Raw genomic sequence first — 20,952 nt, 5'->3', positions numbered from 1 at the left:
GAAAACTGGCTTACCTATCAAAATGAACAGCACAGTGAACATCTTAACACCAAATAACCTTCCCATACTCCCTAGCCCAATTTTATATGGCTTAAAGACAAAAATGTTCTGTACTACAGACATTCATTCAAAATAAAATTGTACCTGTCACTAAATGTACTGGGCCAATGAAAAGCAATTTAGATTCCATATTAGGGCCTTAGTGACCCACACAACTGGTGTCAGCTCTCTCATCTGACATGTTAAACCTCATGTCAAGGCTCACTTTAATGACTTCAAAGATGAACTTTTCCTATGTTATATGATCAGAATTCTGCTGCCTCTCTATCAACCCTGTAACTGATGTGCTATAACACAATGCAGACAGAAAAGCATCAAGGCACCCAAGCCTTTGAATGGAAACTGTTCTAACCCACTGACACCGCTGCTTAGTAACTGGCAATGTACAACCTTTTCATAGGGTGGATTCTCTAGAGAATGCTGGAGAGCATTACCGGTATGGGGCTGGGGACGGCAGCCACAACAATGCCAATAGGTGGAGGGGACAGAATGGCAGGACTTCCATTAGATATACTGGTCACACCGTTGGTTGCAGCGCCTTCTGTTTTCTTTACTGGAGACTCTCCTGGCAAAGGAGACTGCAGTTTCTGTTCTTGCTGCTTCTTCTGGATCTTACGCTGCAGCTGCTGCTTAGCATCAACAGGAGATGGCAGAGTTTTCACTTGTGGTTGAAAAGAGTTACTTTCAGCAGTAGGTATAAAAGCTGAGGGCTGGGGGATCCCTTTTATTCCTGAAAACAAAAGAAGGAGAACCAATTACAACCAAACATACGCTGTGTGCTGTAGTGCCACTTCTACATCTAACAGAGAATATCTGGCAGCATCTCCAAAACCATTCTGGGAACACCTCCTCCATGAGCTGCTCCCATCCACTTCATGTTTAAATCTATTCAGCTTCAGTTTATTCCCATATTTGTGGCAAAATATCAGTCTTTTAGACAAGCTGGGCATTAGCTGCTAAAATACTCTGTATAGGCCTCTTGTTTCTAATAATGTGAAATGGCATCTTGCGTGTCAGCACAATCCCAGCCCGGTGCACTTCACCGAACCGGCAGCAGAGGGCGGCGGGCACGTTTCAGATGAGCCTTTAAAATCCAGCACCTGCCGTGGTTTTGTTACCTGTTCTAAGGCAGCTTTAAATGAAAAATGTTTCCAGCAAGCTGTGGGTCTGTGTCACAGAGGAGCAGCTTTGAGTATATGACATTATCTAATGGCCAAGGCATTAAATATAGCGCATCTAATATCAGAATGGATCCAAACCTTTGTGTGATCAGGGATAATGAGGGAAAACCGCAAAGGGACAATTGTTCAGGAAAAAAAAAGAAAAAAAGTAAAAAAAGTTCAAAAAACAATGGAAATTAGAATTGGAGAAGTTTGGTTTTTTTTCTGGAGAAATTACTTTGCTGATTATAAAGCAGGCAAGTGCTGCTTTCATGGAGAAAACAGACTTAGTGTCCTCTGTGCAGCTAGTACTAATTTCCCTTACAAAATCACATCACATTTATGATCTTCTGTTTATTAACAGTCAAGAGGATTAGCATGCTCTTTAGAGACCAAATAACCTTGCCGAGCTACCCCTTTGGAAATGCTTTAACATTGTTTCATTTACACTTTGAGGTTACAGCATTTTAAAATTACCCCTAATTACAAATTAATCAACACCATTTTACTACATTACTAGTTTTACTGATACTTATTTTACAATACTAAACCCAAGTATTTGGTTTTGATGGCCAGCACATGCTTAGGAACTGTGATCTGGAAGCCCACTCTCTCAGCAGCATTCTGCATGTACCATGAGAGGTTGAATGTCACAACATGTCTCCACCTCCACAATTTCCTCTTCACAGAGCAGTGAAATGCCCAAATATATTGCAATTACTGGCACGCAATTCTTCTTGGGGCAAGTAATACTGATAAGGGAAAAAAACCCTCAAATTTTTCTTTGAGGGTAAATGATGGTTTTTTCTCAGTTAATGCACAGAGACACTGTAGTTCCCTGCAAGAGGAATGGAATTATTTTTGTCATGCTAGGAAAAACCTCTTCTAAAATGACCATCCAAGCCATATGGGCGTGCACTGGAAGTAACCGCCCTTTTCCTGGAAGGAAACCATCTTCCTTGAAGGAAGTGAGGAGGGGAAGCTACATGAGTTGAAGAACTGTCCATACACTGAGTGCCCCTTCTAGCAGCATGGCAAGCAGAACCAATGTAGCCAAGGTGTTGGGTCACAGTGGAGCACACAAACAGCAAAACCCACGACTGCCACCTGTCAAGTCCAAGTTGGAATAAAGGAAAGAGAGCTGGAAGGAAAAAGAACATGATCCAGAAGGGGATCACCTGAACACCACTTTCCATTTAAAACTGTCTCAAGAGGTTGGCCTTGATCTGAAGCCTATTTAGTTTGATAAGCCTAGTCAGAACTTCTCAGAGGCAAGTCTGGGGGCATGCTGTGCACCTGCATTTCCCTTCTCATCCTTCATTTTTGCAATTTACTCTATCCACAGTCACCAAAACACACTAAATGATGTCGAGCATGCAGAAGGAAACAAACCACACCAAAAAATATGCTCTTGACAGAAAATTGTTTCCAAACTAGGGCAACTCAGCAGACAGTAACACAGCTACACCAGCAGTCTACCTACAAACCAGCAGTGTAGCAGCACCAAACTCCTGTTCTAGCCAAGTTTGTAAGTTCAGCACGATTACTCACACACCCCGAAGTGCTTTAAAAGACCAGGATCCTCACCAGAGGAATGGGAGGATCACCATCTAAACATGAGACCAGTGCTAATTTTCAGATCTTTACCCAGACTACCAGCAAGAACAGTAATTTTCAGCAATGCGACTAAAATCCCAAAAATGAATGCTGAATGCTCAGAGTCAGTGTTAAAGTTTGCCCTGAAGAGAAGTGCTTTCTCCAACCAAGCTGTTGCTACTCTCTGCAGGAAGATCCCCCATTTCAACATTCAGCATTATCTCATTACCTGCTGGTGCTCCTGCCATTACTGTTAAAGCTGCCATTGACTTGGTACCAATATAGTGACTTTTGACAAGGAAACGAGCCAATTCCAAGACTGTATCAAAAGGCTGGCTCAGCACTTTCTGGGCCCATTCACAAACAAGCCGGCAGGCTGCAGAGACGACTTCCTCATCGGCACTTTGCAGCTGCCCCGATGGCTCTGCTCCATCCAACTGAACCAAACAAAGGAGGAAAGGTTACTTTCATCAATAAGGGTCATTAAGTCATGAAAACAAAAATAGAAAGCAAATTATTATCCAAATCACACCAGAAGTTGGGAGTAGTGTGTTCACAGTTTTACATGAAATTATGAGAATGAGATCACAACATCAGTATCTTTCAAAATTGTCTTAACGATAATCTGTGGGCTGTTCCCAAAGGCATTATATGGAATTGACATTTCTGGAAGAAAATCACAGACAGAATCCTAATATTTGGAGCACCAACAATTAATTTCCCCTGTATCCAAAGTCTTGTCAACTCAGTTACCCAGGAACTGCTTCTTTCACTGGGGTATCTCTTCACTAGTACTGACTTAAAAAAATACAGTAAAAGCAAAGCAGAATCAGAGTTTAAAATATGTATATGGTGGATAGGAACACTGTGGATGTCTACCTCACTTCCTAAATTAGTTTAAGAGTATTGCAATTCATTGTGAACTTTACAGAAAAAAACGATTCAGAATCTAAGAATCATAAAGAAAAATCTTAAAAGCTGCATAGATCTTCACTTTGTTTTGAAAAGTTCTGACAGAAAAACAGCATAATAAATGCTAACTTGCAGAAATATATATAAATAAGCAAATATGTATCATACCCCATCTCCAGTTTTATGAAAGTCAAGGTTGGGCAGTGTTGGCATATGCACAAAAGCCTTCTTCCTCAGTCCACTGTAGCAATATGTGAACAACAATTAAGGTCTACATTGTCTGCTTGTTAGCGGGGGGATAGGAGAGAAGAGCAGTAATTCCTCTGACAACCCTCATAAGCTTCAAAAGCAAACTCAACACAGAACTAAGAATTCCTGTCATTAGCATGATCTCACAGCCAGTCAGAATCCAAAGTCTATCAATGGCTGCATTCTTGGCCAGGTCATTGGGTTTCTCAATCCATGCAGAGATGCTGGGTATGAATAATTTCATTTGATGACTTGGAACAAGCACTGAACCATTCGAGGCAGCTTCAATTAGCTACTCAACATTCAAATCATTAATATAAATTTTGACTACACTCTCTTTCTAATACAAGATGGGAGAATTAATTTAAAAAAAAACTATTAAAAAATGCATTCTCAAACTTAGGTTCTGCTTTGTTTCCTTCTCCTAAAGGACTTCCGCAAACTGAAGTTTCCCAGGACAACATAAAGTGCCCAATGACTGCATTTCTTTCTAAGATTTCACACTATTTTTGAGGCACTCTCTCCTCATCCATGATAATTTTTCTGTAAAAATATAAAGACCCAGCCTTTTTCTTACACTGATCTCATCAAATCGGTACAAAAAACATGCTGCCTTTATTATTTGTACTCACTTGTTTATAGGTTTAAAAACCAAATCAGCCTTTTTTTTTCCTCTCCACAGCATCAGTCTAGGAGTTGACAAACAGTGTCTTTTCTCCATGATACACAAATCCTTTCCAGGATCCCTAATTTTTCACATTCTGTAAATATGTCTGTATTCTTTCCTAAGCCATGTAGTTTGCAATTGCTTGCATTAACCTGGATGGAGCACAATTACAGTAAAAGAAATCTAAGGAGCCTGGGAATTATGGTAGGTGTGAGACAAGGTCACATTTTGATCATTCTGAATTGGAAACACTGGAAATAGAACTTAAAGAGATCCCCTGGGTCAAGCTACAATTACATTGTACGAGTTCTTCCTTAACACTTCTCTAGCTCTATCCAAACATGAGTACTAGGTTTCAGATTTCACTGCTAGATAATCCAACACTGTATTTTTATGAAACAGTTTAACTGACACATAACTTCTGCATTTACTACAGCATGGAAGGTTTATTCCCTCAATTCTGGGCTACCTGCTAGTATTTAATTTTTTAGGGGCGTGCTTCAAGTGAGACCTAGCAAAGGCCAGTATCACAGCACATCCATATTATTACTGTTACTGCTTTTGAGTGGTTTTTAATTAGGGCCTACCAGCACCTCAATGCCTTTTAGCCTTTTCATGCTCTCCCTCCCCTGCTTACTGCAGGGGCTTTGCCCACCCAGCACATCAGGATGCAGCGAGAGCCAGCCCTGGGGAATGCAGCAGGTACGACATTACTTCACCATGGCTTCTAAGGGCTCTCATGGGAAGGTACAATTCTCAGCTCAGAACAGAAAAAATTCTGACTGATGAAAAAACTGGTTCAAACATCACTAACAGTTTTGGTTCTTTTATTCCAATATCTCTCTTTGCACTAAATTATAAAACTTTTTTGATGCCTTGCTGCTGTGACAACTAAGTGTCAGAACCTAAATATAAATACTTGTTTCTAAAGTTATATCTTGCAACCTAACACTACTGCAACTAATAATTTTTGAAGAATGTTGGAAAAGTGTCGGCATTTTTTATTCAACATTACTTCTACATTTAGCTGGTAGTTAAGCCACAACGACAGATGTTCTCCAGGCAAGAGCAGAACAAGTTACTGAGAAGCGTTCTAGCAAAGGATATTTTGATTTGCCTCTTGTGCCTAGACGACGAGCCTTCATATTTGGAAAGACATTTTTCATGATCTTTCCAAAGTCAGCAGCACTTAATGGGTGGTAGCCAAGATTGTCACAATAGCTCCTGCAACAAAGAGAAAGAAAGCGTGAATGGAATCGTAGTTAATACAAGAGGCCAGCCTACATGCTAGACTCCAAAGGTTTTCAAAAGAAAACACTTATCTCCATCCATATTTAGAACCACATTTAACATTAATGAAGCTATCCACAACGAATTGAATGCATTAAAAATGTATAAACAGAGCTATTAATATCATAGTTTTTGCCTTGTTCTCTACTGAGTTCAAAGACAAGTCATGTGGAGACATAACAAGCAGTGGCACTATCTAGAGCACAGTTGAGATTTACTCCACGTCTCAGTTTGAAGCATATGTTTCAATTCACATATTTCAGGACATAATAAAGCAGAGACCCTGTTCTAGCCAGAAGCAGAGCTTGAGTGTGGTAAGGCCTGCAGGAATATTTGAAAAGCAGCAGGTAAAAGATGTGTCAGTGTCCAGAGAAAGATTTTGCATATACAACTTCTATTTAATAGACCTCAACAGAACTGAACTTAAAAGATGCCTTCCCAGGGAACCAGCTTTACAGGTGTAACATAAGCACATATTGAGGATGCAGTCCTCCTACCACGGTGGCTCTATTGAACTATGAGAGTTGCTTGATTATAGACAACCCTATTTAACAGTCCTAAAGTAACAGAGATTCCAACTGCTGCTGCAAATGAAGATCATCATGCAGCTCAGTATACAACCTGATGATATTGGGGAATAAAGAAAGAAACATAATTATTTTGCTGTCTTTACTTGTTCTAGTAAAATGGGCACTACTAACTGTCTTCCGTTCTCAAAAACAGCAAAAGGAATTCTGTTTCAGCATATGAGACATTTAAAAAACCATGTTCTTGAGGAAGAGAACAAGAATTGATGATTTTGCAGCAAAAGGTGAATGTTCTGGAAAATCCTAAACATAAAGCAAAGGAGAAAACCAAGATCTGCTCTGGAAGTGCATAAGGCTGCACGAGCAACTCCATGTGCTGTTGCTCAGACATTCATGTGCTGTGGCCTAAAATGTACCAGTATAAAACCTTCTCAGTGAGATTCCCAACAGCCACAGCATCAACACGAGATAGCAATCACCTCCTTTGCCGTGAGAAGTCCTATCAGCAATACACAAAAACAACCTGCCTCTGAAAAGGTGCATATGATCAGTGTGGTAATCAGCAAGAGCAGAGAAACAATGACTTCACACCCCACAGTTGCCTGTACTCTAATCAGGTGCACACACACAAACCAACCCCTGAAAACTCAGGCAGATGCAAGGAAAAAGCAGCAGTCTGAAACAGATGCTTCACCCCCAGCACCACCTAGTAACAATCTGCATCCAAGCAGGCCAGTCAAAATGTCTTCTCTTCAAGTTGTAGCTCTGTAGAATGCTGTATGTATTTCTTGAGATCCTTCCACTACGTTTACTTTCTCAGTAAAAATATTGGTTACCACAGAGCAAGTATCTGCTGCTTTTACCCTGGCTGTATGTTGGTGTCCTCCACCTGGAAAGTGCCACCACAGATTTAATGATTTTGATGAAGACAAACAGCAACATTTATGCTCTTAGGTGCTGACACTCCCCTGCAGAGCCTCCCCACCACATCCAAACCAGGAGACATTGCCTACAACTGGTACACAGTCAAGCATCAGTCTAGTTCCTATGTGGAACATCAAGAAGCTTTATATCCAATTTATATACCAACACATTTCGTTTCAACGTATGTCACTCGAAGAAGCTGGTTTCTAGATATGTCCCTTTGAAGTCATTCCAAAGGAATTCTTTGCTGCCTCACTGTACCCTCATAGGAATTAGACATTGCTCCATGTTTAATAAATAGATCTCTGTGTGCTTTTTGTCCCTTGCATCTTGCCAGGCCTCCATGGATTCAAACTTTAGTCTGAAAATTCCTGAATGGAGGGTCTTTGTTGCTTACTGATGCTGATTACAAGATTTTAAATCTCAAATACCATTCAAAGGAGGACTCTCCAAACTTCTCTGCCATTGACCATAGTATCTTTGATTGAAACTCAACTCAACAATGTCAGCAAAATAAAGCAAAAAAACCCCAAAAAAACAAGGTAGCAAAACACCAGAATTAGGGACCTACTATTAACTTCAAAGTTAAAATTACTTCCCCCTTAAGAGAAAATAAATAAATTAAAAGGGAATAAAATTATCCATTCCTTAAGTCCAGCACATCTGCTGTAAGACAATCACTTGCTAGCAGCAAAAACATACAGTCTAAATGGTCCCCTCATATCCACAGTGGAAGCTCCTGCAAGCCTGTAAATTCTGAGCTACCAGTATTATCATGGAATTTCAGCCTTCAGACAGATCATCCTACATGGCCCTTCCCCCTCCCGGCTTGGCGGAGAACCCTCCATGTCCATCTGTGGTCTCTCATTGACTTGACAGGACATACCAGGAGTCTCTCCCCTGAAGCTCTTCTCTCTGCTACTTGCACTCTTGGCACATCGCTGAGCCCAGGAGCTGTTTTGCTCTTTGAAGGGTGGGTGGGAAACAGACGGGGGGGGAGGGAAGGTCTGAGCAGAGACAGGAATGACAACGGACACGCGGTTGCTTTGTTCCTTTGTACACAGCTCCCCTACATCATAAGGAGAAAAGGCTTTTTTTGGGGGGGGGTAAGATCTTTGAATTGAATGTACTCCAGACAAAAAATACACTGGCAATGCATCTGAATTAAAACACACAAAAAATTAACCAAAAAGCTGATAAGAGAGGCTGTGCAGCCCAGCTTACACAGCTTCCTAGGCAGAAAAACCCAGCATGAATAGGAAATTATAAAGAACCTATCAAATGAAACAAAACAGAGTTCTTGGTTTATCCAACCCCCAAAACAACTGGTCTCCAAAAATAGGTTAGAGTCAAGAACCTCAGAAAGACATAGGCTCTCATTAGGCTGACAAATAATGCTGGCACATAAATGAGTCCTTATAATCAGGTAGGATGGAAACCAGATGTCTGAAAACCACTAGAGAAATGAATTTGCAGGTCAGACTCCCAGGAGCAGCAGCAGAGGTGAGAAACAACTGCTTTAAGTGGAGTTTGATTTGCTTTCAAAGGATAGTTGGGTAGTTGCTTATGACACGGGATTAGACTTTGCAACACAATGGGTCCCATCCTATTCCTATCAGGGAATTTTATATAAAAACCCTGGCTAAGCACTACCCAACAAGATTAGTATGTACCTTGTGTCCTTTATGTGTTCAACAGACATGGTATACGTATACCTACTGTCCTCTTCTGTGTTAGCTTCTGAATATTCTTCTAACTTACTGGTTAATATTCTTAACACTTGGTGCATATAATCTATGCATCAGGTGGCACCCAGTGGCCTAGCAGCCAGTAAAGCAAGGATTAATGATTTACAGACTAAAGGAAAGAGATACAGGATGACTCAAAGACCTCCTAATCCACATTAAGTGTATCAAGTGAATCTTCAAGACACCAAACTGAAATATGAATGACTTTCATCCCTTGCGTCACAGCAGCAGAAGTAAGATAAAAGGACTCAAGTGTTTCCTGAAGGCTCAACAAATCATTTTGTGGGCAAGTAAGGATTTTGCCTGCATAAGTACTGCAGGACTGCATTTAGATTTGAAATCCTAATTCTCTAAACTCAGCTAAATCTACACATGGCTGTGTGCAGAAGGATGTTTTCTAATAGGGACAAGATACTCAAGTAAAATTGACTTACATGAAAACATTGAAAGGATCTAATGGGAAGCAGCATCCATTCACTGCAGGCTGGATAACGTGCTGGGCACCTCCCCTTGAGCTCCCATACTTTCCAGCCTGTATTCCCACATAACTCCCAGAGGAAGATGGCAGAAGAACTTTGAGCACCCGACAGAAACCCAGCCTCTTATAACTCAATGTATTCTGTCACTTCAAGGATCATCACAGCACCAACAGGAGGTGAACCAGCTTCCTTCTACTTCCTTTTCAAAATTCAGCTGCAAGCTCTCAGCCTTCCCAAGTGCTATTGCCTTATATTGTGATGCATTTTTAATTTATTTTATCCCTTTCAAAAGAAAGATGAATCCACTCACTATTATCCAGTTAGAAACTTGAATTCACACTTAAACTGAAGAGTAACAAAACAGAAACAAGAGTCACTGTATTGAATAAGCCCAGTGAGAAGGGGCTACTGAAATGTGGAGGAGCTGAAAACACTATCAGCACTTGCCAATGGTGAACTTGTGTGGAGTGCAAGCTTCTGTCTTTCCCTCTTCATAGAAAAAAAAAATATGGAAGGTGATGCAGAAGGCTAGTAGTTTTACAAGATTTATTTTGACCAAAATTTATGGCAGGAACAAAGATGCTGGTATGATGCAGCAGTCTTCTGAAGCCTTGCACTTTTGATTTACACATGCAGAGTGCATAAGCTTGCTTATGTGAGCTCATGCAAGATTCATCTCTGCACACAGAAGAGAGAAATGGTAACTGGTTAATATAACAGAACTGAGTTTTGCGAGGTCGTAGCACCCTTAGGTAAAGAAAAAGGACATATCAAAACTAACTCACGTATTTATAGGCCTGTTCCCCACGTCCCACTCCAAGACTACCTCTCCTTTTGTGTGTAAGAATAGCTCACGAAAATATTCAAAGAAACTGAATGTTTTAAAAACAGAACAGAAGCTTTCAAAGGAGAACAGATTCCAAACATTTGATATTTTCCTGAATATTTGCTTGCCACCCTTATTTTGTTAGGGAAAAAAAAAATACAATACACAAATACTTGATGCCGCTACATACAAAGGCATCCAAATTTCACACTCCACAATCTGTAGATGATGATATTTCCGGGCATCTGCAGCTTGGCACAGCATGGAAGCCAAGCAGATTTGTTGCTGAAGCAGGCCATAAATTATTAAATAAGAAATATATTTAAGAATAAGGCTCCCATCTCTCTGGCGCACAGCAGCTGCCGCTGTTGCCGTGTCTGCGCGAGCGGCTGCTGCTCGGGGATTGGCCGGCGCAGCGTGTCTGTGCCATTGGCTGCACTGCCAGGCTGCGTCACCGCTCCCGGCCCTGCAGGAGCTCACAAATAGGTGTGTGCATGTTTATCAACCCTGGGCAAGCCAATGCCATCATGCTTCAGCTCAATCACAGTAAAACACTTCAGCAGAGAGAGTTAATTAAAAGGAGGTATTTGCAGAAGGCAGCCCTGCAATAACAACTACTATGGGGTGAATCCTGTAGGCACTTAGGAGGTGAAGGGATTCAGCTCCCTGCAAATTACAGTAATCGTTCAGATTATGGAAATATTCATACTAGATCATAAATCTGTTATTCATCTTCAGGCAACTGGGCTGAGGATGATTATTTCTTTCCCCCTCCCCCATGGGGTATGTTCTGTAAATGAATTCAAATCCAACTTTCATCAGACAGCTTCCTTTCCCTTGCTTCTAATCGCTTTCTCATTACACGGTAGCTTTGAGACTTGACAACACAGACTCACAGTGGCCTTGGTTACTGGTTTCATACATATTCAGATATATTGTGCCTCTGTAGAAATCAGGTTTGCTGCAGGAAGGTCCAATATTTATGCATTATTCTGGAAAGAAAGGTGCGATGGGCAAGATCATATGTGCGTAACAGCTGCATCTGTGGGGAACAATTCAACCTCTCACCCTTGTTAAGGCTTGTAAACAAGCCTTAACAAAATACAGGTTTGTAAACAAGCAGACCAACACACACTGTAAGATAGTAACTGATGCTTTTTACCTGTGCCACTGCACAAAACAAACCAAATATTTATTCATTCATTCACCTGATACTGATATTCACTTGTTAAGAAATACTTGTACCTTTCCTTCAGCAACTGTACATGTAATGCACAATTTAAACATCCCAGCCTTATCTCCAGAGGCAGTAGTAATCAATATAGTTGGCCACAGAGCAGCTACTGCACTCTCAGGTACAGCAGCACGGTCCATCACGTGTCCCACACACACCAGTGAGGTACCTGCAGAGTCAGTGTCACAGAGCACTGCACTGGCTGAAGCCATACACAGGGCACTCACTTGTACTCATCATACACCTCCTGCTTGGGAAGGGATGTCTCAGGGTGCTCCTCCAGGGTGTTGCGTATCCACGAGAAGGCGTGCATCTGCTGGGCACGGCTGGACGACATGGACAGCTGATCGCTGCGGAGAGAACGAGCAGGGCTCATGAGCACATGGCTCTATGGAAGGCTCCATGACTGTCTGCCTATACACGTGGAGAGACATCAGAGACAAAGAGGGCCTGCACCTCATGGATTTACCTATTCCTTGAGCCTTGGGCAGCAGTTTTCTTTCTCCCTCTTTCATCCACAATTTAACAGGCTCCACACTCCAGTTCTTGACTGATACACAGCTGCGAGTACACAGTGACTCTTAAATTTATTATTCCTTACTGGCTTTTGCCCACTGAGTTTGCCAGCTGTCCTTTGGGAACACCCTGTTTTCCCAGGAGATACTCAGTGTGCTTCCTATAGGCATCTGCCTGCCTATAACAATCCTGCTGGGAAGAGGTTTATTTTGTGACACTCTGATCTGCTGGCTGGTTTTCTAGAACTTCCTTTAGTCAAACGAGTGCTACCAGAAATACCACCAGTTTCTTCTTTCACCCACCATCACATTGCTGTTGCTATTTTATGACTTCATACATAAACAGTGTAGGAACAATTACACAGACTGTGAAACACGTTCTCTGATGACTCTTTCATTTCAGGATACTTATAATCACAAGCTTTTCATGCAATAAAAGATTCTAAAGTTTTAAAAAAGCCCAACATCTGATCTTCAGGGAAAAAAGAGTACTTAATGTTTAATAAAGGTTGCTTCTGCTACCAACATCATGTGAATGATTCCTCAGCAGTTAAGTGCCACAGGAAATAAAGCAAGTTTTCAGTACTAGCTGCTCACCTTTACACTCACACACATACCTTTTGTCTCCATTGTTGGGACCCGAAGGCAGCTGAAGGTAGAGGTAGAGTTTCTCTAGGTCTGTAAACTTCTCAACTTCTTGCTAAATAAGGTGTGTTGGTTTGAAAAAAAAAGGGTGGAGAGAGGAAGGAGAGGAAAAAACAAGTAAGAATAGTTGAGCTTGACAGCTTAAAACTGTCATCTGACAGTGTATTCCTAAATAATATAATTTCAAACAAGAATATATTTATTTATATGAAAGAACATGACTGTGAGCACTACGTGACCAGAAATGGGATTTCCTATTTTATCTGCACATCCTCACCCACCAGAAAGTACTTGTTACAATTACAAAATATACATGCAATAAAAGCAGAATCTGGAAAATGTTAACAACGGATTACTTCTGTGACCAGACATGTAACATGAAAACTTGGTCTTGTCAGACAGAGCACACATGAAACACCTCTGAGAAAGCAGAATCACATCCAGTTATGCTGTAACAGCATAGAATGCCAGATGTGACCCCACAATCCACTCTATTCAGTAATAGTTAAGTGTCATAGACTTTCAGGAAGGCGTTTCAAAACCCATCTATGTACATATGTATTTTTTTGTTTCCTTTGGAAATCACTTATTGAAACTGTTACTGCACACAAGCCCTTCAGTGAACATCCATCTCAGTTATGCCAGACTCCTCCTCCAGAGGATACCAGCTGAGGATCAGAATGAGGGGGAGTTTTACCTGGTGAACGCAGCCAGTGATTGCTACACAGAGACCAGCTTTTGGTCATCTGAAACCAGTACACGGACTTAAAAATAGAAGGAAAATCAACTGTGTTAAGATGCTCAGGGTCTGCTCAGCAGCACTGCAAGGAAAGCCACACAGCAGGAAGCACAGGGGGTGAGCTCTGTACTGCTGAGCTGGTGCACCAGCAGTACAGAGTTGGAGACTCACAGGATCCTTTTTAAAGTCAGAATAGATGCTGGATTACTGCTAATTCTCTTTGTCTTTACTGGTGTCTTACTGCCAATGTAACATCTTCCAGAAGCAAGAGACAAGAGGAGGGACCAACATGCAGTGAGACCTGGCTCACTTCAGCAGTGAGCACAATGGGGAATGGGGAAACCAAAAACCTAAACTTCACTTCAAACTGGGGCTCCCTACTGGACCCAGTCACGTCCAGACCAACCCTGCTGGCACAAAACTGAGAGCAGCACATGAAAGAGGAGGTTCCACTTCTTTCTCCCTGACCCCAGACTCTGCACAAGGACTGGTGGGACACGGTGTGCAGGGAAAGGTGCTGGGAGAGCGGGGGGTCTCAATAATCCCAGCCAGCAAACCCCACCCCAGAAGTGCTGCACACAACGGGGCCACCAGTGATGTGACAGACCTGCCCAGAGACAAGAGAAACACTTCCAGCAGCACACAGGTAACAGACACGGGATGTGTTGCTTTTATATGCTGCAGCAAACCACAACATTTGGTTGGGTTTTTTTTTTCTCTGACAAACTCCTGAAATTTGCTGACGCCAATTTCTGTGTGGCTCTACAGCAGCTTACACAGCAGTGGTTGGTGCTCAGACCACCAAGAGAGGTATTTCTTAATAATAGGTGCATTTTGTCAAATTCTCTGTTCTGCTTTCCTGTATGAATCACAACATTTAAATTGGTGGTTTTTCCTTTAGCAAGCTCATCATTGCAAAGTCAATGTTCTCCAAAGAAAGAATTTACAGAAAATTAATCATTTTTCAGAAGACAGAAATTTAACAAGAAAAATTGTACTTCATTATTAGACATCCTTTTGTCCAAGGAACTTAGCTCTTTTTGTTTTAAATGGCAAAAGCCCAAGCAGCACACCAAAGGGCACTGTCTGGGTGGGATTACCTTGCATGGTAAGCAGTAATCCATGAGACAAAAGCATCCCAGGCAAAATAAATCCCCTCCTCCTCTCCCCAAGAGTCTGACATTGAAGTGAAAGACAAGTTCTCCCTTCCAAATCTATGCCCAAGTGCAACACAGGAGGCAAGGATTTAGAAGAAATATTAAACCTTTCATCAAAATACACTGCAGCAGTCTCAGTGCCCACTGCAGCCGAAGTCATTTTTGTGTCATGGTAGGAGGAGGGGGCTGTGTGGAAGGGCCCTTTCTGAGCCACTCTGCTACACAGGTGCCACCTGCCAACCCCTTTAATTAAAGAAAAACAAAACAAAAAACCCCCACAACAAAGGAAAAAATGTGACTGGGACTGCGTTAGTAGAACCTTTTCCAAAGGCTGTGAGTGAGCTGGTCACTCTCCCAGGAACAAAACTGCATCCCTACAAGTGAGGTGGCTGAGGATTACAGCTTCCTCTCACCCATCCTCGGCAGAGGCAGCTGGAGAGCGATGTTATCTCACTGTCTGCGCTCAAACCCCACTCTCCATGCCTGGCCTTAGGCAGCACTTTTTACACTACTCCTTCAGCTTCCAGCGACAGTAGCAGGAAAGCCCTGGAAGGCAGGACCTCCTCAGAATGGGAGAGTTAAAAGAAGTCACAGGCAGTTCACAGAGGTAATCCTACCTGGCTGATAATTAGATAAACCTAAGCTTATTAGATGAGACTGAATCTATTTAGAGAAAATCATCTTAAAACTGAAGAAGTGGCAGAAAGGAGATGGAGTGTGACAGTCAGTGCAAGTAGATTTGGGAAAGACTGCATTTTGATCAGTTAAAATTTGTTAAACAGTGTTTTGTTTAGGCTATTTTCTCTACACATTTCTGAAACCCTCAAAACTTGGTGACGGTCTTGGTAAGCACAGTCTCTTCTTCAAACTCAGCTGACATCCACCAGTTCTCAATGCTAAAGGTCTGTTAATCCAGCAATAACTGCAGTTCTGTTACTGCAATTGTTCAAACCATCGAGAATTTACAATTTTTTAATGCAGTCAGAATAACAGAATTTGGGAAATTGGAAGAGCACTTCAGCTGCTCTACTAACTGACCAAGAAGAAAAAGGTTCATTCATTCTGTGTTATGCATTGTGCTAGGTTGGATGTGTATGGAAATAAAAAAAAATAAACAAGAACACAAAATATTCTACAAATTCCCACCCCAATCCCCAAATAGGTCAACAGCGGGGAAAAAATAGTTCATTAGATTGGAAGAGAAAAGGAATGATGCCATTTGAGTGGCATCAAAAGGAAGAATGTGATGCTGGCACCATCTTGGACAAACTCCCCTTTGTGCAGCCTGTTAAAGCTTATGCTACTGTTGTTCTAAAAACCACAGAGCCTGTGCAACGTCTGGGGAATCCTTTTCTGCTACTTAAAAGGATCTAAGTAAAAATCCTGCTTGAAGTATCCTGACCTTGACTGACTGGTTCTATCACATCAGATGAAGATGGTCTAATTCTCCAAAGGCTATTTATAAATCATATCTCTTGAAGTTGCATTAGAAAAATGCACAAGCATGCTAAACTGCTTGCAGGACTGAGGTGTGAAGCCAGCACAAAGCATTGCCTCTGGTACTCTTCCTCTTCACACATTACCTTGATTCCCTGCAACTGGAACCATATAAAACAAAGGAAGATTCAAAGAAGATGGGGAGCAGGCAGTGTTCATTCTAAGTTTTACAACTTGGCTTCAATTTAGCCAAAAATCTATCAAACACTCAAAATACCTCCATGATCTTATATTCTGAGACAGGAAAACTAAGGACAAAGAATTAAAAACCTCCAGTCCCAGCTAAGCAAAGACTTTCAGCAACACATAAAGGAACAGACATCTCTGCTATTTCTGTTTTGACAGTTACCAAATACAGATAGGTAACTACAGAAATGCACAAAATAAGTAGCAAACAAATTAAACCACACAGATCTGTTCCAAATGAATCTGTCCTTTTGCTGCCTAAGATAGACATAAAACAAGATTTTAATTAAAACAGATGCAACTTTCTTTATCATTTTAACAAGCATTTTGATTGAGCAAAATAAACACCCGTGAAATAAACAGGATGACCAAAATTATGTGGGGTAGGGTTTTTAAAATGAAAATAGCAGGTTTTGATATCTGTTTCCATTCTGGGAGATACTAACTTGCCACTGCAAGTTTCTGCAGCATAAAGAGACAAAGATCTATTCAGCATAGAATGAGGTTAAGGACTTAATCTGCACTATAGGAAACAGAGTTTATTCATGTTTCTGCTTGAAGCAGAGAACCTAGAGATTTGAACATGAATCCCCAAAATCAAAGAGTATCTTTCAGGGTTCCTGACCTTGGTGGGTTGGTTCTCTCCTTCTGGTTTTCTCTGATTGCTGATCTACTGTCAAGTCAAACATTAGTCAAACTCCATTTCAAAGTTGTCAAAGGGGATTACCATAGGAAAACTCCAAGCAAAAAAACCGTGTGCTTTTTCTGCATTGTTTACCTAGGCAGGCCAAACTTGAAATAAGATAGAAGAATATAGTAAGGAACAATCAGAAGAGCTGCTACTTCTGTAATGTAAACAGTGCAAAAGTCATTCAAATTTGAACTATTTCAGATTTCCATAATGAAAACAGAATTACAGGTTATTTTTGTCATCGAGTCTGGATAAGGGGAGCTGAAGGCCACGGGCACTCGGCAAGCTTTATGCAAGACTACTGTTTTAGAGAGCATGGACTGCTCTTAATATTTCTTTCCACATTTTGAGTACTTATAGACAACTATAATCAAAGTGAAAAAGGCTGTGCCAATGGCAATGTAACCTGCACCTACTGGCAGACAGGCCCTAAAATTTGTCATACTTCAGCAGAACAAATATCTATTATTTAACAACCAGAGCTAAAAATAGCAAAGTAGTCAAGCAATCATCTCCCCATTCTATGAATAGAGAAACAAAAATCAAAGGTGAATTACTCTAGGTCAGATGCTATGTTGGAAATGTCACCAAGACAGAAAATAACTAATACTAAAACCACCTTTTTTAATTCTAGAAAGCAGCTAATAAATACATTTGATGTGCTTTATCTGAGCAGAAGCAGGAACATATTTCATGTGCTAAACATTCCAAACAAGCCCTAAAAACACATGGCAGCTTTGTTCTGACAGTGCCCAAGCACAGCTGCCAAGGCTTCCTGGAGCTTCTGCCTGACTCCTGTAGGGCCCAGGAGACAAGTGGCACCTTTGCTGCCACAGGACCGACGGACACTGCCTCAGCACACTCCACAGCAGCAGCAGCTCTGGTTTCCATCAATCCAGCACTCTCTCACCAGCATTGACCTCTTTTCAGAGCACTCAGGAAAGAAACCTTGGCCTTCTTGCTGAGTGATTATATGGAGCAAACTGTTTTAAAAATCGGGTTCAAAAGTTCACTTAGTATGTGGCTACAAATATAACAAGCAAAATCATAAGAGAATCTACTGCTAGACTTGTTTACTACAGTTAAAAAGATGTTATAATGAATTTTTAATGACTGTTTACACCACAATTCTTGCTAATTATCTTTTTTGGATTGCACAGTACACAATGATTTTCTTATGATCTCCCAGAAAGTGACAGTATGTCGGAATGTGAGTGGAGCAGTGTAACGAGTTGAAGGCAGGTAACTCTGGACCCTTGTATGAGCAGCTGCAGTCTCAGTGCCCTTACACTGGCTGCTTTCCACAGCCCTCTGCTGTGAGTTACCTCCACACCAGACTATTGCCACCACCTCTGCTTCTTCCTAGAGCTCTCCCTGCTGATCTGCGTCGAACTTGGCAGCTAGGAACATTTGTGTGTGGCTTTGCACATGGGGGCTGTGACTGATGCCCCCAAAGGAGGGATTCAGAGCTACACAGGCACAGCCTTTCAGTTCAACATGCTTTTATATTCTCTCCTGCAGCTCACAGCTTTCCCAAGCACTTAAAACCACAGAAACAATTTTGCCAGAATTCAGCTAAATTTTGATTTCCTCAAGCTATTCTGATCTTGGATTTTTCTTTTTAAAATCTGAACAGCATTAGATCTATCTTTGCTAACCTAGAATGGCTTTTCCACTGTTGACACAACTCTGAACTCATCAGCAGGACAGACAAGGAGGCATCTGGAACAGAAAATTAGACCATCAGGACACTGCTGCTCCATTCCAAGTCAAGCCATGGAGACTGCTTTGTGTCCAAGACTTCTCTGCCAATCCAACGGATGAGACCTACCCAATACCCTCAATACTAACTCATCAAAAAATTCATTATAACACCTGATAATCCCTACCTCAGTTCACAAAGTCCATAAATCTGCAGAATTTAATGCAAAAATGGTCCCAGCATAATTCCATTTTCTTAAAACAGATTGCCAAAAGTAGATGACTGGTAAGCCTCCCACTTATTTACTCTCTCCTCAATGCTACTTAGAAACACCTACCCCAACTCCCATTTTTTTTTCTACAGAAATACCTGGTGTTAAAGGAGTTTTACAAATGCAGTTTTGCAATCTGTCCTTTTACCACTGAAGACTCAAATACAAAATTAAGATCTTAAGGCACCTGCTTGGGGTTCACAAACGTCAATAAGGAATAAAGGGGACAAAAATTACATCCTGCATCCCTATTCCCACTGGGTGCATCCAAGAACTTTTAAACAGAGGTTAAATGGGATCCAAAGTTTGTTTGAAACACAATAAAGCTTTAAATTTTATGCAACAATAAATTAAAACATTTTAAGGCAAGAGAATTCAGTACCACTTGAATTAGCCTTTGACCAGGTGACTTTGAAGAGCATTCTTTGTTAGCTCAGCCATACTGATAGGATAGGATCCAGATGGCTGCCTATGACACTTTTTTGTCTTATCCACTGGTACTTCTGGATGAAGTGCTGAAGGTAGAAAGTCAGGATAAGCAATCCCTTCCAGTCCTAAGATTTATGAACTCAAGACTCTGATTTAAAAAAAACAAAACTTGCAACCCGCTCACTACTAAAAACAAATAAAACTTTCTGAACTAGTGCTTCCCAAAAATAATCTTTTATCACTGCCTAGATCCTGTTATTTTAATGCACAAATGGAGATTTTGCAATTCAAGGGCCTTTCCCACTTCAAAAATTATCTCTCAGCCTTAAGCAGCACAGCAGAGCTAACGGGACCTGCAGTGTTGCACATTTCTGGGAAGGTACCTGAGATGGTAACTAATTTTGATCACATTTAGTGGTAGTACCTTCAAGTACTGTTAAGGAAAGGCTTCATAACAGCTGTCAGTCTCCAGAGCCATCTATTTTGGTCTTGCAGCTCATTAAATATTGAAAAGCATTCTGGAGTTGTACTTACCAAAATGCAGTCCACTTTAGATTGTACAGTTTTGCTAGATGAGAGGGAAGAAAGAGAGAAATACTGAATTAGTCTAAAATCAATGACAAAAACATTACATATCAGAATTTCTATCACTGCATTACAGGCTTTGTATCTTACTCTGAAATATCCTGCTAATCTACAGAATAATAGTCAGCTATTTTTCTGTAGAAAGTCACCCAAACTTAACTGCTTGCTAGAATTCTTGCTGCTTTTTCTTTTACATAAAAACTGCATTTAAAAAATGAAATACCATTGCAACTATTATCCCAAGCTATTATCCCAAGCCACAGTGCAGGCAGGATGGATGTCACTACTTTTATTGTAGCTCTTACACAATTCAAATGCATTTGACTTGTTTATCTGTGAACACAATTAACATCCCCTTCTCCCCATGCTTCAGTAAATCCCACCACTACAAGGCATGTATTTCTAGCTTTCCAAAGGGCTGCTACAAGGCACACAGCTGTTATTCCACTGGCAACTCCGGAGTTTTCCAAGTTAGTCTCTCTACCTCCCAGCTGGCTCATTAAGACTGCACTGGGTGGGGATTCAATAGAAATATGCCAGGAATGACCTCGGTGCATGTGCCAAGGCGGGCAAACAGTATGGAACTTATTATACTTCCTAAAAACACACCCATGAGCAGCTCTTGCGTTTCTTAAGGGTGCTGCACTTCACAAGCTTTGTCTGACAGCATTAGTTGAAGGCATTTTATCACTGCTCTGAAGAGGAGCAGGAGGTTTCCCATACAGAAAACCCTAGCCTGAACACACACTGAACAAGCATCAAACTATAATTTTTTTTGAGTTCAGAGAGCAATTATTTTCCTAGTAAAATAAAACAGAATTCAATCTCCTTAAACAACAAAACATTTCATGGAAGCTATTTTG

The 20,952-nt window shown here is 41.1% G+C and overlaps 1 protein-coding gene across 1 annotated transcript in view; it reads right to left on the bottom strand.

The window, feature by feature from the left end:
• The window catches only part of RFX7 (regulatory factor X7), a 49,723-nt gene that overhangs the window by 7,738 nt on the left and 21,033 nt on the right, over window positions 1-20,952 (bottom strand). Inside the window, exons 2-8 of the mRNA XM_038147317.1 lie at window positions 20,039-20,072; window positions 12,805-12,887; window positions 11,900-12,022; window positions 5,752-5,868; window positions 3,897-3,981; window positions 3,046-3,253; window positions 495-790 (exon numbers count right to left, since the gene is read on the bottom strand). Of these exons, the coding sequence (XP_038003245.1) occupies window positions 495-790; window positions 3,046-3,253; window positions 3,897-3,981; window positions 5,752-5,868; window positions 11,900-12,022; window positions 12,805-12,887; window positions 20,039-20,072 (946 nt within the window). The remainder of the gene's footprint in view (window positions 1-494; window positions 791-3,045; window positions 3,254-3,896; window positions 3,982-5,751; window positions 5,869-11,899; window positions 12,023-12,804; window positions 12,888-20,038; window positions 20,073-20,952) is intronic.

This window comes from Motacilla alba, chromosome 10 (assembly GCF_015832195.1).
Source record: "Motacilla alba alba isolate MOTALB_02 chromosome 10, Motacilla_alba_V1.0_pri, whole genome shotgun sequence".
NCBI classification, from domain to species: domain Eukaryota; kingdom Metazoa; phylum Chordata; class Aves; order Passeriformes; family Motacillidae; genus Motacilla; species Motacilla alba.
The sequence above is the reverse complement of the archived record's forward strand: the minus strand, read 5'-3'. Positions and strand labels throughout refer to the sequence as shown.